Source organism: Lucilia cuprina, chromosome 4 (genome assembly GCF_022045245.1).
Source record: "Lucilia cuprina isolate Lc7/37 chromosome 4, ASM2204524v1, whole genome shotgun sequence".
NCBI lineage: Eukaryota > Metazoa > Arthropoda > Insecta > Diptera > Calliphoridae > Lucilia > Lucilia cuprina.
This window is the reverse complement of record NC_060952.1, coordinates 26,116,756-26,136,513: the sequence shown is the minus strand read 5'-3', so window position 1 is coordinate 26,136,513 and position 19,758 is coordinate 26,116,756. Positions and strand designations below refer to the sequence as shown.

The window sequence follows — 19,758 nt, the reverse complement described above, 5'->3', positions numbered from 1 at the left end:
ATTCTTATTAAATCGCAGCAAAATAGGGATGTAGAAATGTCACTACAAATAACATATTCGAAGTACATCTAACTTTGATGAAAAACTGATGAAAATTACATAAGCATGTCATTGAAAGAATCTAAATATGGAATTTTATCAATATTCCTCGAATGGCACCTTAATGTTAAATTTTTAGGGTTTTCACCAAAGTTGGATGTACTTCAGGTATGATATTTGTGGTTTAAATTCTACTTCCATTTCTGTTTTTTTTAGGATTTAAAATGAATTTTTGAGTAATGGATTAATTACACTATGCAACAAATTGAGGGTCATGGTCTGGGGCGTGAACAATTCCCATGATAACTTAAAGTACTAGGTTAGAGTATTAAAGCCCCCAAACCGTTCGGCGTTGGTAGGTCAAACTTTTATGTTATCGGTCATTGAAAGTTGCGCTTTTTAACACTAAGTTTATTAAAACTTTACAAATACTTTCAGAATTAACTTCAAAAACATATGTTTTGATCAGTTATCTGCAGAACAACTTTGCAAGGAATATAGATTTCGGACCACAAATATTGTTTTTTAATGGGTCATTCGAGTTCATTTTGTAAACACTTGTTATGCAAAGATATAAATGTTTATTGGAGTAGGTATCATTTAAAAGGTCTTTCGAAAGCGCATTAGTAAAAATGTAAAAATCTCCAATATTCATAACGCAGCTTCAGTAAAATTGTAAAATTTTAATAAATGATTTAATTTTTTCGAACAGTATACTGATTATTTCGACAAATTAGTCAAATTTAATTAAATTTCTATGTGAATAAATGAACATTGTATTTTATTATTTTTTGTTCATTCTTTTACAGTCTCAAAATTTATATCAAACATATTTAATATAGGTATCAAACTTTTACATTTGTCATTGACATTTCTACCCTTACCTCTTTATACCAAATGTGCAAAAATCAAAAATTTTCTTTTTTAAAAAAATATTATAATTTAAAGTATTTTAAGTATTAAAATATATTCAAACTTTCCGCATTTAACTTATATACATTAAACAGTGCATTTCGCGAAAAATTTTAATTTGGCCATTAGCCGTTTAAATATCATTTTTCGATTTTCCAAAAAAATATGCTTTTATTCGGAAACCGCGAAAATTTCGAAATGGATGTTCTTGATTTACACGTTAATACGTTAATAGTTTCTATTAATTAATGTTAAAAATCCCGTTAACCCACTATGAACTTTCAATTAGCGATAGCGTAAAAGTTTGACCTAGCAGCGAAAAATGCATCGGGGGTTTGAATACACTAATGGCATACTTTCATTTTGTGAAAGAATTTTTTGCGTTATACAGCATGATAATTTATATTCTATTAAGAACGAATACTTTGCTTGGTTTCAATTATTTGAGTATAGAGTAGAATATAATTAAATAGAGTAGTATAGAGTAGAATATAATTAAATATTAAATATTCACTTAATAGCTGATTCTGTTGAAATCTATAAAATTATATCATTCGGCAAACAACTTTTTTGTTTTTTATTTAGATCTATATTAAGCCCTTTCTAATGTTCATACATATGTTTAATGCTGACATAAAAAACTAAATGAAATGTACTTACTTTTTATTAATGCTTCCCCACTACAAATATTTTCCAAATATCGTCTTCTGCCTGTTATAGTTTCTATGTAACCGTTATTTCTAGCAAATTTTACGACTTTTTCTGTATACGCTCTAAAAATAAAATAAAAACATGTTTTTTTAATTAATTTACATATTAATGAACTTCTTGCATTCCTAAAACACACATACCTTATACCCGGATAAGCTGCATGGAATTGTTCAGATACAAGTTTAGCTTCTTGTTCGGTACATTTTAGTCCTTCAGCTAATGCACGCATACCCATACCATAAACAATACCATAACATATTTGTTTTGTACCATTTCGCAATTGTTCCGTAACACTATTTTCCGAGATTTTATTCCATCTTGCTGCTATTGCTACAAAAACATCTTTTTCAGATTTCATAACATGCAATAGAGCTGAGTCTTGTGATAAGTGTGCCAGTATACGCATTTCCAATTGACAAAAATCCGAAGATATTAAACAACGTTTTGAATCTGAGGGGAAAAATGCACTACGACATGATATTGTAATTTTTTCCGAACCTATTTCAACATCAAAATCTTTAGCAACATTTTGTAAGTTTGGTTCTGTCATAGAAATACGACCCGTAGATGTAAAAGTAATACTTTGTCCGTGGATTCTGTAAGAAAAATATTTTACAAAGAATATTAATATTAATTACAATTAGAAAAACTAACCTTTCATCCTTTACACATTTTAGCAGGGGTTGTACATTTTTTGTTAAAGTAACACTTAATTTACGATACGTTATTATCATTTGCGATATAGGTGAGTCGATTTTTTCTAGAATCTGCTTAGAAGTACTTATACGACCATTTGATTTACGATGTAAACCTACAACCTATAATAAAATGTTCAGTAAAGTTTTATTTAAAAATTCTTCTAGCCTTACTCGTGCTACAGCTGAAGAGGAGCCTAAATTAAATCTTGAACCATGCATTTCATATATTTTAATTTCCAGCTTCTTCATAGAATCAACCATTTGCTGAAATAATTTATGCAAAGCTTCTGAACTGGTGGGAAAGCCCACATCTTCCATATTGCATAATGACATTTGTAAAGGCATTTCAAGTTCTAAATGAAAATAAAAAAAAAACTTTGTAACAAAAATTTTTAATTTGAGTTTCACAATTTTCTACCTGTAAAAAATTTTTGTAATTGTCCCGTACCAATTCGTTCTAGATTTTCTATTTGTCCTTTTAAAATGTGTATAGTAACACAGGCTTCTATGGATGATCTAAAGCGTTGAAATCATGAAAATATGAAGTGAAAACTCAAACTAAAAGACAGTTAGTTGATGCATTACCTAACCTTAGCTAATATCGCACTATCCGAATCCAAGCCATAGCTGTTGTAGCCTCGACCACTGCCACATAAATTAACTAAAGAAGAACATTCTGGAGCAAATTGTTGAGCCTATAAGGGAAATTAATGTTATTGATTAGATATTTAAGCAAGTATTTGCCACTTACATACCAAACTATGTAAATTGTGATTTTTATCTGGTTGCAAAAGCCAATTAGCCACTTTTGGGTCTTCTAAAGCTATTGCAATATCTCCAATATCTTTTAAAATCTTACGTAATATTTTCATTTGTTCTTTAGCATCGTAGATAAGTAAAGTAATTTCCGAAGATCTTAACAACATACGTAAGTATTTGCACTTTATTTCTCCTGTTAGTCCTTTGCAAGATCCCTCCTGTTGCATGTTCAAATAATACACAACATTTTCCGATATACAAAATCCGATACCAGCCAAATAATTTGTATCGTCAAGTTGAAATTCATAGGATTTTGTAGGCTCATTTTCTTTTTCTGCAGCAGCCACTTGATTTAGTAAAAGATTTGCTCCTATTATAGGTTTACGTTTGCCACATTGTTGCTGAATGCCTAAACAGAATCCTAAACGTTTACTTGCCATGAATTCCTTAAATGCTCCCTTAAAAAGTTGTTGATCTCCGCAAATGTCTATTATGTCAAGAGATTTGAATGAAGATGATTCGGTATCAACTTTTGAACACATAAGAATGTGTGAGGCATTAAGTTGTATAGGATTCTTAATAAGAGAATTTTCCATGGATAGATCGGAAAACTCTATGCTGGTGGATGAGGGAGGTTCTGAAGGCCTGGATGAGGGTGGTTCTGAAGGCCGCTCTGCTGTTTGTAATTTTTTAACCTTTGAATTTTCTATTGATGGCTTAGTCTTTGGACTTTGGATTTTTTGTGTGGCACGTAAAGATCTTAAAAAGCGCGAAGCATGAGGGGAATTTGTTTTATTGTCTGCCACATCTTCAATTAGTTGTTGAGAACTTGGTATTTCATCTTCTGGTGAATTATTGCTGTATTCCGGTATAGAAGGTCTCTTAAAATTATCTGCTTCTTTTAGAGCTTCTTTTATGCCGGTGTTGATGGTAAAAGATTCTTCATTCTCATTTCCAAATATATCATTCTCTGGACTTTTTATAGTTGTTTTAGATTTTGTTATATTTGTCGGTACCTCTATTCTGGTGGAACTTATTAAATGGTTACGGGGACTTCTTCTAGGTAATTTTGCTGTTTCCTCTTTTTCGTTGTTTATTGTTTTTGGAGTATTTGGTGAGTTCTTATTCGTATTTTGAAGTTTTCTGTTATTTTGGGTTTGCAGTGCAGCTTTTGGAGTAGAGTTATCTACGTTTTTATCAGGAGTATTAGAGGTTTTAGATTTTGTCGCTGATTTAGTTTCTGGTGTATTTGCTAATTTATTTTGCTCTAGATCTTTTCTTTTTGCCCATTCTTGTTTCTTCATCTCAGACAGTTGTTTGGCTCTTAACAATCTTTGGGCTTTTTGACTTGTACTAGGTTTCTCATCAGTCTCAATGGTTTTTTTATTGTTGTTATTTGGTACCGACGTTTTTATAACATTTGGAGGAGTAACAGCTAAATCTTTTAATTGGTCTGATGATTTACGTTGATCTATTAAGGTTACATTAGCTGTTTTAATGGAATTTATTTTTGTTTGCTTGGATTCAATTTTAGCGATTGTTTCCTTTTTTGCTATTTTGGGTGGTGTAACATCAATATTTCTTTTCGAATTTTCCGAAGATTTTCGCTTTTCAACTGTTACACTTTTTATATTTTCTTTTTGCATTTTAGGTGGTGTAACATCAACATTTTGTTTACGATTTTCAGAAGATTTGCGCTTTTCGGTTTGTTTTTCGTTTTTAATATTTTCGTTTTGAATTATTTCTTTATTGGCTTTTGCATTATTCTCTACATTTTCTATCAAATTTAGGAGATTGGAATCATCCTCAAATGTCGTATTGTTTTCTTTCTGATTAACATTCGGAGATTGTTTTATTTTCTTAATGCTTTCCAGTGGTTTTGCTAGACAAATATCGTTTTTGAATGACATGTGAATATTTTTGGGATGAATATTTTCTTTTTGTTTTCTTTGTTCTACAGAATTAATATTTGTATTTCTATTTGAATTCAAACTCTTACCCTCATCGACATTCTGATCTTCATACTTTGTTTTTAACTTATTGTCTACGTTATCTTTCTTTTCCAAAGATTCTAATGGATTTTGTTTATTTTTAACATTTGTGATGTTTTCAGTGATTTTATCATTTGTATCCTTGGCTTTGTCATTAGTTTGATCCAAATTATACTTTACCATTACATTGTGAAATTTGTTTTCTTCATAAGACATGTGCATTTCATTTTCATTATTATTATCTTCTTTGTTATCCTCACAAACACTTTGAGACCACTTAATATTACCCACACCTATTTCATATTGAACAAATTGTCTAGCCTCTTGGACAAGTAATTTTGCAGCTTCAGCTACTGTGAGGCCTGCCTTACCAGTTATAAAAAATTGTCTTGCTTCATTGCGTTGAGCTGCCTCAAAGTCATTTTCATTGTCATGTTTTTTAGCTGAATCAAAGCTAAAAGCATTGTAAAGAATTTTCTCAATACTCAATACATCGGCGCTGGCCAAGTCAATCAATGATGTTACTCCAGCATCGAATAGTGCTCTAGCCCTTTTATGTGACAGATCTGGTAGGCGCATTAAATCAATTAAATCTCGATGTATACCAAAATACAAACGTTCTTTAAATTGTGAGACAATCAATGAGAGAGTATCCCACTGCAATGAATTGCAAAACGATGTTACAATACCAGCAAAAGTTGAGGACATTTGTTGCAAACTTTGCAACATTCCTCGTGTACATTTATACTTGATTGCAACTACATTAATAGGAGTTTCGTTAACCAACTCTTGCAAAGCCAGTGCAGTATAAAATCTATTGTTTTTCATATTTTAATTATTATGGAATATTTAAACATTTAAAAAACTAACCTTTTGTGTATTTGCATTAATTTGTAATCTAGTTTAGTTTGACCCCTCATGGCTCTTACCAAAAATGATTCTTTTACACCCACCAGCTCTCCGACTTTTTTCATGGCCGGTGTTAATTTTTCCCAGAGATCGAGAAATAATAGCCAATCCAAATTCTGCAATTGATAGCATACCGAATAAGGAGTAACCAAATAAACAGCATGCAATTCAGATTCTAAAACAAAACAACGTCTTGATTTTTGCAATTCTGCAAATAATATTAAACCGTCGGTTGGAGGCATAGATGAAGCTAAGAGAAATAATAAAATATTAAATATATATTTTTAAAGTATAATTATTTGACTTGTGCTTTACCTAAACAAGCATGACCAAGTCGAGTGGCTACATAATGTTCTTCTTGAGTTTCCTCATTCTTTTGTAAGCGTATAAACTCATACTCGATAAGAAAATCTAAAGCTCCCCCAATGTATTCGCTATCAGTACAGTCATCTTGGCTTTGTTCTTTCTCTTGATTTTCTAATTGCTTTTGAGCACTCAATAATGTACAATTGACAAAATTATCAATATCTTCCTTACTGGTAGCAACACCTGAAGAGATAACTTCTAACAAGGCACGCTTCAGATGTGTCTAAATAATCAAAATGAAATCCGTCTTCATAATTAACATAAAACAAAATAAATATATGTTACTTAGCATACACTACTGTCGTGGTCTAGGCAGGAGGATATGGGTCTTAAATCAGCCGTTATTAACTCTTTACCCACACGTGCATTACTGTCAGTACATATTAAAATAGATTCTCCCAAAATATCCTATAAAGAAAATTAATATTAAGTGTAAAAAATAAAAATATAAAAAACAAAGAAATACTTTTCCAGTTCTTCCAGCTCGTCCAATCATTTGGCGATATGTAAGAGAACTCATTTGTTTGCCACCAAACAAAGGAGATCTTATTAAAACACGACGTGCTGGTAAATTAACACCTTAAAACATTTAAATTAGCATAAATTATATTTACTTTATTTTACAAAACTTACCTGAACTTAAAGTGCTGGTAGCTACAATAACTTTTAAAGCGCCAGATTTAAAACTAGCTTCCACAATATCCCTTTCTTCTGTTGTTAAGCCAGCGTGATGAAAGGAACAACCGTAGGTTATGCATTTGTCCAAAACTGCATCCAAACCTTAATATACACAATATACATTATTACTTTGTTTATCACGTATTAAATTAAATGATTACCAGTTGGTATATCCCTTAATTGTTCCTTAACATGATCAATAGCTTGACGATTTATTTGATTTCTTAGTTTAGTACCCCATTCTCCACCTTGTTTTCCCAATGAATGTATAGCGCCAGCTAATTGTGTGGCTAAGTTTTCACACCAATCTTTTGAGGGACAAAATACAATAACTGAACAACCATCTACTAAAGTTTCTATACACAATTGGGCCACATGATCCGAATCATTTTGTAGTTCCGGAAATGGCTCTTTAACATTGACTGAGGGCTCCGTAAGAGAACGCAATAATTTCAAATGGTTATCATAGATTTTATTACCAATTTTAATCATTTCTTGCAAAGCCACTGGACGAAAGTCAGTTATATATAATTCAGCATCCAACCACTTTTTCAATAGTTCTACATTGGCCAATGTGGCAGACATAGTAATGACTTGAATTTGCAAACCATATTTTCGTGACATGTACAAAATTTTAGCCAGTAGTAATTCCAAAATATAACCTCTTCCTGGATCTGATATTAAATGTACTTCATCGACTACAACAGTGCCGATATCATTTAATTTTCCCTGTTCTAGTAATTTATTGACAATTGAATTGGCTTTTTCTATCGTACAAATGGCCACGTTAATGCTATCAAATCCTCCTGGTGGGGTATATCCACCAAAAAATCCTTCTACGCGATAGCCAGCCGATGTTAATAAATCTTGCAAATAAAACATTTTTTCACGTACAACAGAAATAAATGGTAAAATGAGTAAAACTTTTTTACTGCGTTCCAGAACAGTTTTTAAAAGTAAAATTTCACTAACCAAAGTTTTGCCGGCCGAAGTAGGAGCAGAATATACAAGATTGCAATGCTCAAAAAGAACCTGAAAAAGGTAAATGTTATGTACACTTATAGTAAACGGTTTCCATGTTAATATTGTATAGTTATTTTCAGATTGATCTGTTTTTTTTTAATTGAATTAAATTCTTGTTTAAGCTGTCTAGCTCAGAGATCTATTTTTTTTTATTTCACGCTTATGATATACAAATACTGCAGGGCAGAGAAAGATTCTTGTATAAACAACATCATATTTATGATTATAATATTGTTAACGATTTTAAATGCATTACAATATCGAATAGGTATATTAAAGTAATTGTATACTTACTTTTGGATTACTTAGACACTGTATTTGCCAGTCAAACATTTTCTTAACACCTTTTCGTTCATATTCTGTTAAAACGCTCAAAGGTAAGTTCCACGCTTTAATACTTTTTAATGCTTCTAAATTATCGGTGGGAAATTCCATTGCTTTTGATTTTTCAATAATATTTGAATCATTTTTTACAATCTCTTCACACTTGTCTGCTGCTCTCTTAGGCTTAGAGGTATTATCTATCACCTCGTGTTTAGTTTTTATATTAGATCCGGAAGGAGAACACTCCTGAGTAAATTTCAATTGATCTGGAGACATACAGCTTAAGCTTATATTCCGTTCTGATACATTTTCTTGTGGTTGCTGGGATTCCTTAAAAATTCGGTGACTAATTTCTAATTCTTTATTTAAAAGTTGTTCTCGTAATACGTCATTATCTTTGGGAGGACAAATAAAACTACTAATTTCATGCAGGATTTCAGGAGGATCATCAATATTTTCATCAGTTTTATTTATGGCTGACAGTGGTAATGAATCTTGCCATATATTATTATCATCTTCGGTTTCTAGTAGATCTTTTAAGTCTTCAGAAAATATTGGTTTTTCAAAGGAGTTTTCAACATCATTATCAGTATCATTTTCAGCGTCTACTATATTGTCCATATCGTTAAAGGCTGCTTCTATTTGGGATACTCTTAATACGGAAGTGTTTTTATGTTCGGTATGATGTTTAGGCTTTCCTTCGGTGACATCGTGTTGAAATGAAAAATCACTTCGAAAAAAATCGGAATAATTATCTGCACCATTAGTGTTAGCAGATGCTTTGGGTAATGTAGAGTCAGATTTGCTTCTTCTGAATTTGCGATGTGTGGTATCTCCAGTTTTATGGCTTTGGGTAGCAGTTTGTATCAAACGAGATTTAGTTCTACTTAATGATTTATTTGCAAATTTTGGTGCAGTTGGAGATTCCAAGATTACATCTAATGCTTTATCTTCGTCCTGTATGGCATGATTCACTTCACTTTCCAGCTTCATAAAAGTACTATTACCAAATTCAAATGACTGGGAAAAAGTCATTTTTACGTTTGATTGTTTATTACTTTATAAATAATTTATAGAAAAATCAATAAATAATAAAATTTTTAAAAACACAACAAATATATCACGGCTTTTTGAAATGTACCGCGAGCTGTATCAGAGCCCTACGCCAACAAATATTAAAGGCTGCGTGACTGATACTAAATATGTCGGCGGCGGTTTAAAATCGACTGTAAGCCGGCTAAGTTTTCAACTACGTTTGGTTTTAAATTTTCAACGATTTTAAATAAAAACGGAATCCGAGAGATCAGAAAGTGGGATTTTGGAAGCAAATTTATTGTTTACAACAACACAGAGCAAGCTCAAAAGTTGTGTGAGAAATTATGCAGTGATGAATAAAAAATTCTTAAAAAAATAAATTCTTAAAAACAAATCCTTTCTCCAAGTTTTACGAGGATCTGCCGATATTTAACCCTATCCTCATATAAAGCGTAAAAACAAAGATATTTTATTTGTTTATTTACTAGCTATACCCAGTGTGCTGTGCTACCATAAAGCAATATAAGAAACCCACTTAACGATTTTGATGATTCTAACTACAATGGTTTTCAGATATACAATTTGTTACATATGGGAGATTCCACGCAAATTATTGTAATTTCTCTAAATGTTTTTCAGTAAAATTTGAAATTTTTAGCTGTAATAGTTTCTCAGATATACGAATTTTTCTATTTAATTCATATGGGAGCTCCAAACTCCCCAGATGAAAGTCCGCCCTCTTTTCTCCAAAATGTTCAGATGAATATTAAAGTTCTTCGTGCAAATTTGAAGAATTTAGTTCTATTAGTTTCCCAGATAAACGAATTTTTGTATTTAATTCATATGGGAGGTTCCGCTCCTCTCATTGGTAATCCCCCAATTTATTACCCAAAATGTTTACATCACATTTAGCATATTCAGTGTTTCTTGAATAAAATTAAATTTCCCGTTTTTACAACTTTTGGTAATTTTTTCTCCCCATTAACGAAATAAAAAAATTTCGGCTGCGGCGGTTTTGACATTTTGTTCGGCGGCTAGGCTTAGTCGGCTTAAGCCGAATCGGCGCAAGTCTCTGGCCGATATTGCCAGTGTTGCTTACTTAAAAATTTAATTGTCAAAATAAGCGTCCTACTGTAAGCAATTGACAGCAAAATCGCATTTACAAATAATGATAATACAGTTTTATTTGTAAACAAAACCAGCTGTCAGTAAAAACATTTATTTATTTTACTTTGAACAATAATTTAAACGTTTAATTTAGTTAAGAGTTAATAATTTTGTAAAATGGAAGAATTTAAAAAACCTGGTTTACCTGTCGCTCCTATCAAAGTGGAAAATCCAAACGCGCCTGCAAAGAAACCTAATGAAATTCCAGCAAAAAATATTGAAAGCAGTGTTGGATCAACAACGAAACCACAAGTGCCAACACAATTATGTCCTTACAAAATACCACAGTGGTCGGACAGGCCTAGTAATGGAAATAACTATAGTTTTGAAGTCTTAAAGTCTGGACAAATTATCGATGAAATAAAAGAATTGCAAAATAAGGCTTTCTGGACTTTTGGTAGATTACCGGAAAATGATATAGAAATGGCACATCCCACTATATCTAGATTTCATGCAATTCTACAATATAGGCCAAAATCAAAGCAGGTTGAACATATAAATCATAACGAGGAAGAGTTAACTGATAAATCGGAAAACAACATTGAAGACAAAAGCCCTCCAGAAGGTTGGTATATATACGATTTGGGTAGTACCCATGGTACCTTTTTAAATAAACAAAGAGTGCCAGCCAAAGTTTATATACGTGTAAGAGTTGGCCATATGCTGCGATTGGGAGCCAGTACTAGATCATACATTTTACAAGGTCCTTCTGAAGACGAAGAGCCCGAGTCAGAGTTATCTATCACAGAGCTTAAAGCCAAGCGCCAGCAAGAGTTGGAGCAAGCCGCTTTAGAAAAGAAACGTTTAGCTGACGAAGCCATAGAAAGGGCTAATAATGAAGGTTGCAGTTGGGGTATGGGAGAAGATGCTGACGAAGAAACCGATTTAACCCACAATCCATATGCCAGCTCAAACAATGAAGAACTTTTTTTGGACGATCCCAAAAAAACATTACGTGGTTATTTTGAAAGGGAAGGCCTGGAATTAGTATATAAATGTGATGAAATGTCAGCTGGTTCATTTGTATGTCGTGTTGAATTGCCCATTGATGATGCAAATGGTCGTCCGATTGTAGCCGAAGTGGTTCACAAAGGCAAAAAGAAAGACTGTGTTGTACAATGTGCATTAGAAGCTTGTCGTCATTTAGATCGTCATGGTGTTTTAAGGCAAGCAAATCAAGAGCCTCTAAAGAGAAAACAAAAGTCTCAGGACTCCGGTTCAGATGATGATGAATATTGGGATCGTACCGGTGATGTTGCTAGAAAGAAACAAAGAAAAGCTAATGCTAATACAAGTGTTACTTTAACCTATGAAGATTTGGTAAGTGTATTTTATATACATAGAAGTTTTCAATTTGTTCTTGAATCAGAATCCTACCTCTATATGTCTTGAAAATTTATTTGATAAAGTAAAGTACATGAATTTCTAACAATATTAAAGTATTATTTAAATGTAAACTTTTTTATGATTTTTTGTTATAGCTCAAACAAGAACGTGAAATCGAAGAGCAAACAAAGCAAATCGATTCGAAAATACAGGAATATCATGCACAACAACAACGATTAAAGGCAAACAAATTGGAAGATGGGGAGGATTTAGATGCATTTATGAAAAATTTGCAAGGAAATGAAATGCCAATGGACAAAACTGAAATTCGTAAATTGAGAGTAAATACCAGTAACTCATGATATCTATATATTTGCTTAAACAATTTTATTATTTTTTAGCTTGAAGAACAAAGATTAAAATCTGAAAAACAAAGAGTACAGAGGCTTATTAAAATTGCAAAACCCATAGATTTGCCATTTAGCAAACCAAGCTCAGATGACAAACAATCTGAAGTAAACGAACAGTCAACAATAAAGAAGCAATTACCAATGATTGGTAAACGTAATCAATTTAGTAAATTCAAAATTGTTAAAGTGCAATCAACATCTAGCACATCAAAGACATCAAAGCCTGCCAAATTTCTTGACTCCGATGAAGAAGAAAAAGACGATGTTGAAGAACCAGTTAAAAATAAATTAATGGAAGGTAAAGGTAGTAATAACGACATATCAGACAATGTTCCAATAAATGAAAGTAAATATAACTCAGCAGAAGATGTTAAAGAAATAACATCTAAAATAACAAATAGTGAAGAGGTAACAGAGATAACTTTGTCAGTTCCCGATAATGAAAATGGTGTAGATAAAACTTTAAAACAAGTTAGTAACGAAATAAAAGAAGAAAACGTTGAATGCAATAGCACAGAATCCTGTAATAGTGGTAAAAAACGTCGTCATCGTATACGTCAACGTGGGAAACGTCAAGAAGTTGATATGATGGAAGATGATGTAGAAGAATCATCCGATAAGTATGCCAAATGGGTACCACCAGAAAATCAAACCGGTGATGGTTTTACTGAATTAAATAAAAAATTTGGTTATTAATAAAATCGATTAGAAAGTTTGTAATACAAACATTTAAAATAATGACTATGTATGTATTTACGTATTTTTAAGTCTTTAAAAAATTTCTCAATTTAAATAAACAGTAAGTTCATTTTTTCAAACATTTAAATTGTATATTAAAATGGGGTACATTGAACGGTATTTTTGCATAAACGCATCAAAACCTCCATATTGATTGTTAGTGTATAAATATCATTCCCGTTTTTAATATGTAGAATGTCATAAACCATTTTACTCATCTAAATAAATTTGTATTTCAATCAGAGTTATTCCATAAAAATCTAGTAATTTTAAATAACAATAACTGATATTCACTTTTTGCGCTCATATTTAAATTCATATACAGGAGCTGTATTTTTGGTGCCAGGTTGCTTTCTTTTGGGCTTCAACAATCGAGGCTGTTGAAGGGCACGCTTGATTTCTAATTTTTGTTGAACCACTGCCAACTCCTTCTCACGTTCAATGCGTTTAGTAAGCTCCTGATATGCTTGTTGTTTTAACAAATTTGCCTTTTTGATTTCCTGTAAAAAATGTATTTATTATGAATATGAAGTCAGTTATAATAATAAAAAAAAATTTACTTCTGGACTTAATTCAGGAATATGTAATTTTTCTAAATCTTGTAATCTTGGTCTATTAGTTTTTCTATCCAACATGCTAGGGTGAGTTTCTAAACGTTCAGCTAATTCCATATCACTTAACTCCTTGCCCTTAAGCACAACATCATCCTCGTCCTCGGATACAGCATCTTTAAATTTTTCGTCAAAAAATAAATGTTTATTTGGCACTGTATTAGCAAAGTCTATCATATGGAGCTGTGACTGCAACCGTTTTATTTTCTTTGCCTCCATAGTACGTTTCATTGTTACGTACTTTATATCTTGTGTCTCCATTAAGGCCAATTGTTCCTTGCTATGTTCATCCTTTTCCTCCTCTTCGTGATGTTCTCCATCATGCAACTTGGAACGTATCATGTGATGATAGAATTCATCCGGATTCTTATTGAGCGCTCGTTTATGCAAGATTTGCAAAGTTTTAGCTTTCCTTTCAGCATCACGAGCTCTTTTGCGATAGTCTTTTTTCTTTTCCAACAAACCCAAATGTTGTCGCGACTCAGGTTGATGTCTTTCCCTGTGTACCTTTTGATTGCTTTTGGAAGCTTTCTTCCAAGACGACATTTTTAAGTAATTTAATGTTTATAACAATGTTCAAATAAATAAATTATTACACTTTACTATTTTAGAGTAGAATAAACAATAAACAAATAATTTTAAAGCACATGTGTATCAAGGCGAATTTAAATAATATTCTGTAAAAACGCCTTGTGCTGCCAGATCAATGATAAAATTTTAGGTAAAAAAATATATTTTTAAATTCAATATTATAGAACTGATTTCAATTCAGTTGGTATATAATTATTTTTAACGGCTTACGGCCATTGTTTTTGAATAAATAAATAAATAAATAAATAAATAATATATACATAAATATATATAAATATATAGTAGTACATTTTGAAATTCATTTAAAAAACTTCAATTTCAATTTGTGTTTTCGTGCTTTAAAGAAATGGTGTAGACGAATTTTGAAACCCGAATTTCAAATTGGTATAGAATTACTTGCCGAAACAAAGGCCTACCAGAAAGAAATTTTGCTTTAATAAGCCTGAAAATAACTTTTATTTAAAGTTTTTGATCATAAAAAAATTCTTATAAATTATTGCTAATTAGCAGCATTGTTATTTGATATTTTTTGTTCATGTGGCAACTTTTATTTCAAAAGAATATGAACAAGAAGAAGAAATAAAAACAAATCAAAATACACGTGCATTTCTTACTTGATTGGTGTTTTAGTATTGCAAGAAGTTTTCTCATAACTTTAAAAGTATTTCCATTTTTAAATTAATACTTTAATAATAAAATAATAACAATATGGTTAAAAAGAAGATTGACAATCGTATTAGAGTAATGATTGAAAATGGTGTAAAGTTAGGACATCGTACTATGTTTATAATAATTGGTGACAAGGGCAGAGATCAAGTGCCCATACTTTATGATATTTTAACGAAATCCACTGTCAAAGCTCGACCAACTGTTTTATGGTGTTATAAGAACAAAGATGAAGCTATATCCAAGTAAGTTAAACACATAATTAAAGAGGAATTAAAAAAATATTAAACAATTGCATTCAGTCATGGTAAAAAGCGTGCTAAGAAAATAGCTGCCGGAAAAATTGACATCAATGATGCAGATCTATTCGATACTTTCCGTGTCTCTACCACAATACATGGTCGTTATTATTCGGAAACCCATGCCATATTGGGTAGAACTTATGGCGTTTGTGTTTTGCAAGACTTTGAGGCTTTGACACCAAATCTTTTGGCCCGTACTGTGGAAACGGTTGAAGGTGGTGGTCTCATTATATTGCTGCTTAAAACTTTAACATCACTTAAACAATTATTTACAATGAGTATGGATGTACATAAACGTTTTCGTACTGAATCCCATCAAACTGTTACATGTCGTTTCAATGAACGTCTCATTCTTTCCTTGGCCGATTGTAAGAGATGCCTTGTTGTAAATGATGACTTAACCGTACTACCCTTAAGTTCGAAAACTATTAATGTGGAACCAGTGAATGTAAGTAAATATTTATAGATATTCTAATTATTAAAGTAAGGAGGAACTATTTTTTCATTATTATTTTATAAATTGAATTTCTTGAATTATGCTTTGACGGTCAAGAATCTTTAAAAATCACTCTAATAACTATAAATATAGTATTAATTATCGATATCGATTCTGCGATTCAAAATTATTGCCTTTCCAAATTCACTAGAGACAAAAAGAGACATCACTATAGTCGGATATGCTCTTTTTATTAATGTTTTTAAATTATGGCCATATTTTGTTATTTATGTTTTTAGCCTGCTGATATTCATCAATCGGAAAATAATGAACTATTAGTTGAAATTAAAGAAAACCTAAGAGATACACCTCCAGCGGGTCCTCTAGTAAATCTTTGCAAAACATATGATCAGGCTAAGGCAGTAGCACAATTCATTGAAGCTCTTGCTGAAAAACAATTAAAGTAAGTATATTCACCCTAAATGTTACAAAAAAATTAATTGCAAATTCAAATATTTTTGTCTTCACCCTTCAGACCACCTACATCATTGACAGCAGCTCGTGGTCGGGGTAAATCTGCCGCTATGGGACTTTCAATTGCTGCAGCGATTGCTTTCGGTTATGTTAATGTTTATGTAACTTCTCCACATCCCGAAAATTTAATAACATTATTTGAATTTGTATTAAAAGGATTTGATGCTTTAGAATATCAAGAGCATACAGATTATACAATTATACGCTCTACAAATCCAGATTACAAAAAAGCTATAATACGCATTAACATAACACGTTCAAATCGTCAAACAATTCAATATATTTCTCCAAATGATACACACCTATTAAATGCAGCCGATTTACTATTAATTGATGAAGCTGCTGCTATACCCCTGCCATTGGTAAAGAAAATGATGGGACCTTATTTGATTTTTATGGCTTCGACTATAAACGGTTATGAGGGTACAGGAAGATCACTGAGTTTAAAGCTGATATCACAATTGCAAAAGGAGAATAATGCACCACCACCGGTAGATATATATTTGGCAGCGACTAAAGTAAAATTGTTTGTAATAAAGTATTTTTATTTAAAATTAGATCAAACTGGATGAGTCTATACGTTATACGGAAGGAGATGACATTGAGAGCTGGTTGATAAATCTCTTATGTTTGGATGCCACCAATGCAGTACCAAACATTAGTTCTGGTTGCCCCACTCCGGATGCTTGTGAACTTTATTATGTAGACCGTGATGCTTTGTTCTCTTATCACAAAGCAGCCGAATCATTTTTGCATCGTTTAGTCTCCATATATGTTTCTTCACATTATAAAAACAGTCCCAATGATTTGCAAATGATGAGTGATGCTCCAGCCCATCACTTGTTCTGTTTGTTGGGACCCATACAAAGAAAAGATCAATTGCCTGAAATATTGGTGGTAGTACAGGTGGCGTTAGAAGGTGAAATATCTTCACAAACAATAACAGACTCTTTGGGTAGAGGCAGAAAAGCCAGTGGCGACTTAATACCTTGGAATGTATCAGAACAATATGGCGATAGGGAATTTCCTAAATTGGCTGGTGTGAGAATTGTGCGCATTGCAACACATCCTAACTACCAACGAGTAAGTTTTAAAATTCTACAATTTAAATATTAAACAGATAAGCTAAATTATATTCCTATTTTTTGAAGATGGGTTATGGCAAAAGAGCGATTAAACTGTTGAAAGATTATTATGCTGGTAAATGTACAGATCTAAATGAACAGATTAATGACGAAGAAAATGGTATCGAAGAGGTGGAAGAGGAACAATTAGGCTTGCTGAAAGAACAAATACGACCAAGACGCAAGATACCAACTCTATTAAAACGTTTAAATGAAAGATTACCTGAACACATAGACTATTTAGGAACTTCATATGGCTTGACGCAGGAATTATTGAAATTTTGGAAAAATATGGGCTTTGTGCCAGTATATCTAAGTCAGAAGGCCAACGATTTGACTGGTGAACATTCCTGCATAATGTTGCACACATTAGACAAATCAGGTTTAAATCAAAAAATAAATGCTGAATGGTTGAGTCTTTACTTCAACGATTTCAGAAGACGTATCTTAAAATTATTAAGTAAATCTTTCAGAGAATTTCCCACAAGTCTAGCACTTTCATTGTTAGACAACAAATGGGTAAAAATTGAAGTAGATGAACTGAATAAGCAGATCCTAGACACCTACTTTTTGCCACACGATTTACAACGTCTCGAATCTTATTCACGCAATCAAATTGAATTTCGTTTGATTTTAGATTTAACACATGATATAAGTTACTTATATTTCCAAGGTAAACTTAATGATCTGCAAATTGATGCTTTACAAAAGGCCATACTTTTGGCAATGGGCGTGCAAGGTAAAACCGTAGATGCCATTGGAGCTGAATTAAATATGCCCGGAAATCAAATATTGGCCAAATTTTATGACATAATTAAGAAAACATCGAAATATTTCTCTAATGTCATTGAAGGTCATATAGAAAGCACAATGGTTAGTGAAACAAAACTAAAGAGAGGTGAAGACTTCGAACCCATATCTTTGTCACTCAACGAGGAGCTGGAAGAGACCGCCAAACAAATAACGAAAAAACAAAAAGACGAACTTAAACGACTTAAAATGGAAAGTCTTAAAGAGTTTGCCATTAAAGGCAGCGATGAAGATTGGTCAAAGGCTTTATCGGGGAAAGAGGGCAAATCTAAGCTGATATCGGTTAAGAGGTGAGTTATTAATTATATTTATTTAATTTATAAATTTTTCATTTAAAACAAATTTATGTTTGCTTTATTTTTTTCATAGTGGTATTAAACGTTTGGATGAACCATTAGACTCTCCAAAATCTGACAGTAAAGAACCCAAAAAGAAGAAAATGAAATTTGGCAAAAAATCATTAAATAAATCTGTTATTTAGATTTAGAGATATGTAATTGTATACAATATTTTTGTATATAAAAGATATGTTTATTAATTATAATTTTTAATTTTTAAATGTGAACTAAACAATAAATAAAAATTATATAAATTTTAATTTAACTTATTTCGTTATTTGTGTGATTTTATGATGCCTAGACAGTCACACATAGTTTTTGAAATTTCGACTTGTAAATTGGTTCGGAATATACTTTAAATTGATTCGGAATATACTTTAAGATGACTATAGCACCAATGTTTTTACTTGTTATAAACTTCTCTATTGTGGTGTATGGTATAAAAGAACATGTTTCTGTACCTGCTAAATAAAATTCTTAAAAAAAGTAGTAAAGCTTTTCACCATGGTTTTCCCAAAATATTTAAAATCATAAGAACTGTTTTTCCAATGGTTTATGATAAAGGGGCAATGGAAAAATCATTTTCTCCCCTTTTCAAAAAAAAAAAAAAAAAAAAAAAAATTATGGAATAATTTGTCTATTCTCCTTTCAAAAGAAATCAATGGAAATAAAATGAACTTTCTCAATTCCAATACAAGGTTCATTATCGAAGGAAAATACTTCTTTAATATTCATCGAAGTAAATACCTATACACTAGAAAATATTTCCAGAAAACCAATGAAGTTCAATTCAGTTAGCAAATTACCATTGAAACTACAAGAACATTAAAAAAGGTTAAGCGCGTAAAGATTTTTTTTGATTTTTTATATACATACAGACATTTTGTTGTTCTTGTGGCAGTAAAAAACGAATAGAAGGTTTACAATATAATTTAATTAAAAAATATATATAAAAAGAAAACGTAATAAAGATAAAATCCTTTAAATATTTTAACCACCTTTAAAGTTTAAAAAGAAAACTTGAAACCTGGAAATTCTGAAGAAACATTCTTAAGTAATTAAAAAATTGTATTTAAAAAAAATATATCGGAACATTTTCCATGTGAGTTCATATGATTAAATGATAACAGAAGTGTGACATTTAACTGTAATTTTGACATAAAATAAAGTGTGTCTATAGGCGCGCGCGTTGTTCTTCTAAAAAGAAGTGTGAGAATAGTGACTCTCCTTGAAATAACAACAGATACAATTCTCTTTAAC

At 31.5% G+C, this 19,758-nt stretch overlaps 4 protein-coding genes across 9 annotated transcripts in view; 2 read left to right on the top strand and 2 right to left on the bottom strand.

Moving 5' to 3' along the window:
• Positions 1–19,758, bottom strand: part of LOC111681207 (DNA polymerase theta) — a 213,196-nt gene that overhangs the window by 5,559 nt on the left and 187,879 nt on the right. The window contains exons 1-14 of one of the 6 annotated variants that reach the window (XM_046948045.1): positions 8,381–9,629; positions 7,225–8,095; positions 7,019–7,165; positions 6,852–6,964; positions 6,680–6,793; positions 6,335–6,608; positions 5,981–6,269; positions 3,116–5,924; positions 2,946–3,055; positions 2,779–2,876; positions 2,532–2,713; positions 2,317–2,480; positions 1,803–2,258; positions 1,612–1,724 (exon numbers count right to left, since the gene is read on the bottom strand). In XM_046948045.1, coding sequence (XP_046804001.1) covers positions 1,612–1,724; positions 1,803–2,258; positions 2,317–2,480; positions 2,532–2,713; positions 2,779–2,876; positions 2,946–3,055; positions 3,116–5,924; positions 5,981–6,269; positions 6,335–6,608; positions 6,680–6,793; positions 6,852–6,964; positions 7,019–7,165; positions 7,225–8,095; positions 8,381–9,445 — 6,805 coding nt within the window. In that variant the 5' untranslated portion in view covers positions 9,446–9,629. Of the gene's footprint in view, positions 1–1,611; positions 1,725–1,802; positions 2,259–2,316; positions 2,481–2,531; positions 2,714–2,778; positions 2,877–2,945; positions 3,056–3,111; positions 5,925–5,980; positions 6,270–6,334; positions 6,609–6,679; positions 6,794–6,851; positions 6,965–7,018; positions 7,166–7,224; positions 8,096–8,380; positions 9,633–19,758 lie in introns of those variants that run through there. The other 5 variants (XM_023442949.2, XM_046948046.1, XM_023442956.2 and 2 more) reach the window with 5 other exon arrangements.
• LOC111681144 (kanadaptin) lies at positions 10,633–13,168 on the top strand. Its single transcript, XM_023442871.2, has 3 exons — positions 10,633–11,932; positions 12,094–12,279; positions 12,340–13,168. The coding sequence occupies exons 1-3, from the start codon at positions 10,730–10,732 to the stop codon at positions 13,042–13,044; spliced, it is 2,094 nt and encodes a 697-aa protein (XP_023298639.2). The 5' UTR covers positions 10,633–10,729; the 3' UTR covers positions 13,045–13,168.
• On the bottom strand, positions 13,207–14,328 carry LOC111681154 (probable U3 small nucleolar RNA-associated protein 11). The gene is made up of 2 exons (XM_023442882.2): positions 13,647–14,328; positions 13,207–13,586 (listed from the first exon to the last, which is right to left on the bottom strand). Exons 1-2 carry the CDS (start codon positions 14,241–14,243, stop codon positions 13,377–13,379), a joined length of 807 nt encoding a protein of 268 aa, XP_023298650.1. The 5' UTR covers positions 14,244–14,328; the 3' UTR covers positions 13,207–13,376.
• On the top strand, positions 14,894–18,758 carry LOC111681165 (RNA cytidine acetyltransferase). Its single transcript, XM_023442892.2, has 7 exons — positions 14,894–15,199; positions 15,257–15,704; positions 15,992–16,155; positions 16,228–16,717; positions 16,785–17,309; positions 17,378–18,450; positions 18,530–18,758. The coding sequence occupies exons 1-7, from the start codon at positions 14,997–14,999 to the stop codon at positions 18,639–18,641; spliced, it is 3,015 nt and encodes a 1,004-aa protein (XP_023298660.1). The 5' UTR covers positions 14,894–14,996; the 3' UTR covers positions 18,642–18,758.